Source organism: Penaeus monodon, chromosome 35 (assembly GCF_015228065.2).
Source record: "Penaeus monodon isolate SGIC_2016 chromosome 35, NSTDA_Pmon_1, whole genome shotgun sequence".
In the NCBI taxonomy this organism is placed as follows: Eukaryota; Metazoa; Arthropoda; class Malacostraca; order Decapoda; family Penaeidae; genus Penaeus; species Penaeus monodon.
The window spans coordinates 23,926,926-23,929,330 of NC_051420.1; the positions used below are offsets into that span (position 1 = coordinate 23,926,926).

Below are 2,405 nucleotides of genomic sequence, written 5' to 3' on the forward strand. Positions count from 1 at the left end.
CTGACTCTCTTTAGGTTGAGGAAGTTGTACCTATATATCTATCAAGAAACCAACAAGGATATTGGTAATATTAACAATATAACATGATCTTCACAAAAACTTTGAATATCAGATGGCACAATACACTTATGACCTTATTTAGTCAATCTATTCTGATTTACATTCACAAAAATGTTAAAATGTACCAGATGTTATCATCTGAATCAACTGCATCCAACCCCTTGGATCCGGTTGTTTCATGGCAATCACATAGCCCAAAATATGGGCATTAGGCTTCATGAGTAGCCACTCTGCCAGGTTCATAATTTGTAGACCAAGCACACACTCATGTGCCGTGACAAGATTCTATGCCTCCCCTTTGCAATGTTATCTGTTCTTTTAATGCATAAGCATTTTTTTTTTTTTTTTTTTTTTTTTTTTTGACATTTTCCAATGTCCATTTTTGTTACTGGATTAGCTTTAACTAGATGGTAACAGACTGTTTTCTTGCACAAACTCCGTATCACCTCTCTAGGTAGTCTATATCTCAGTGCAAGAATAATAACAATAAGTAGCATTTGTTATTTCTTTTTTCTTTTTCTTTTTTTTATTCATAATATTCAGCTTTCTGTAATACAACCTGCCCTGCCAATAACAGTGGCCAGCAATAGGATGTTGAGCATGGAAATGGCATCCACCCTGGAGCAGGTGCTTTTTCAGTCATGTCTCATTTATCAATAGAAATAATGCATAAAGCCCCTTTCTAAATGCCAAATGAGTGCATTTGTGGCAAGTCCTCCAAATTATCCTGGCCCTCAGCCAAAACCATCACAATGGCAAATTCACATCACCCATCCTACAGTAAAATTGTCCCATGATGACATGTTCATGCTACTCTCCCATCAAATCTATTTTTTCATGATGTGATGGTCACATCATCCAGACCAAAGGGGCTAATTACCATAATAAATATGAAATGCATTTAAATTAAAATTCTACCATTTTTCAAAGTCAGTAAACTAAATAGAGCTACAGACTGTGAAATATTTCCTTAACATTGTATCAAATTAAAAAAAATAGTCAAACAAGGAAAGACTGCTTACAAATTACAGATAACAGTATGTGGCTTATAGAATCTAGTAAAATCAGAGATCTGCAGACTTATATGGCACAGAACTCCAAGTACGAATTTTTAAAAATAACTATTCCATACTGCAAAGTAGAAAAGGGAAAAAAAAGGATGAAAATTAATCCATTTCATTCAAAGACATTTTCACAACCACAGAGAAAAAATGAAAAATGGTAACAAACAAAATAAACCAAAAAAAAAAATTAAAACTGACCTGCATGAGGAGACAAGTGATCATGGTAATTGATGTTGTTTCCATCAGCAGGAAGATCAACAGCTTCAGCAGCAAGCACTGTGGACAGGGCTTCTTCTCGAGACCACATGACTCCTGGAGACAATTGCCATGATGAAGTTTCAAAATGCAAACTTTCAAACACAATCTCAATTTAATAGAAGCAAATATATAATATAAGGATAATAGTATTACCAGAGTCTACAAACCTGCATTACTGATGAGGTGGAGAGCATGATCCGAGCATGAGACAAATGCACGCAAGGCAATGCCACCACTGCGTCGCTCAAATCGGTGGACTACTAGAGAAAGGATAGTGCCAGACTGGAATGGCAGCTCCACCTCAACCCCTTGATCTCCCAGTTCATTGCCTGTTTCAAGTTCCACAGCTTCAATGGTTACCAACTGCAATATAAGAGGAGCATTTAATGTCTGAAGAGGAAATCAAAATTATATTTTAACAAAATTCCTTTTCATTAATTAAATAATCACAAAAAGTATAGTGACAAAAGATGAAAAGAAAAAAGCTCACCCTTCCAGTCTGAGTGATTGTATACAGAACAGAGTCAGCTATTGCAGAAGCTCTGCTCCCAGTAAGATCTCGAACTACATGCAGTCCTGAGCTGTGAACATGCACCAGTTTCCTAGTGGCACCAACCTGGGTATGAAAATAAGGTAGTCATTCAAAAAATATCACATTTTACATGTCTCAATACAATTTCTGAGTATTAATTTAAATTATATTAGAAGCACCCTTTTTCCTGAAACAATTTTAAACTAATCATTTAGCATACACTTTAATCCCTAAAATTATTGGAACCCCCTTTAGACATATAACATAGGTCTAATAAATAGTAAACTTTTCCAAAAACACATTTTAGACTTCCAAATATACCCCCTGGAATGAAAACATCGATCAGGGGTGGCCATTTATCCCAACATTAATGGCAAGGAAACAAAAGCCAAGAACAATCAAACAATGGGGGGTTCAAAAAGTTGTTTCCAAAAATTGGCTGTGGAAAAAGGAAAAGATAAATTATTTTAATCTATCAACCAACTGAAAGG

At 35.4% G+C, this 2,405-nt stretch overlaps 1 protein-coding gene across 1 annotated transcript in view; it reads right to left on the reverse strand.

Annotated features, from left to right (window-relative positions):
* Window positions 1-392: 392 nt before the first annotated feature.
* LOC119595271 (ER membrane protein complex subunit 1-like) overlaps window positions 393-2,405 on the reverse strand; it is a 2,845-nt gene continuing 832 nt past the window's right edge. Inside the window, exons 3-6 of the mRNA XM_037944429.1 lie at window positions 2,094-2,101; window positions 1,873-1,998; window positions 1,550-1,745; window positions 393-1,436 (exon numbers count right to left, since the gene is read on the reverse strand). Coding sequence (XP_037800357.1) covers window positions 1,312-1,436; window positions 1,550-1,745; window positions 1,873-1,998; window positions 2,094-2,101 — 455 coding nt within the window. The 3' untranslated portion in view covers window positions 393-1,311. The remainder of the gene's footprint in view (window positions 1,437-1,549; window positions 1,746-1,872; window positions 1,999-2,093; window positions 2,102-2,405) is intronic.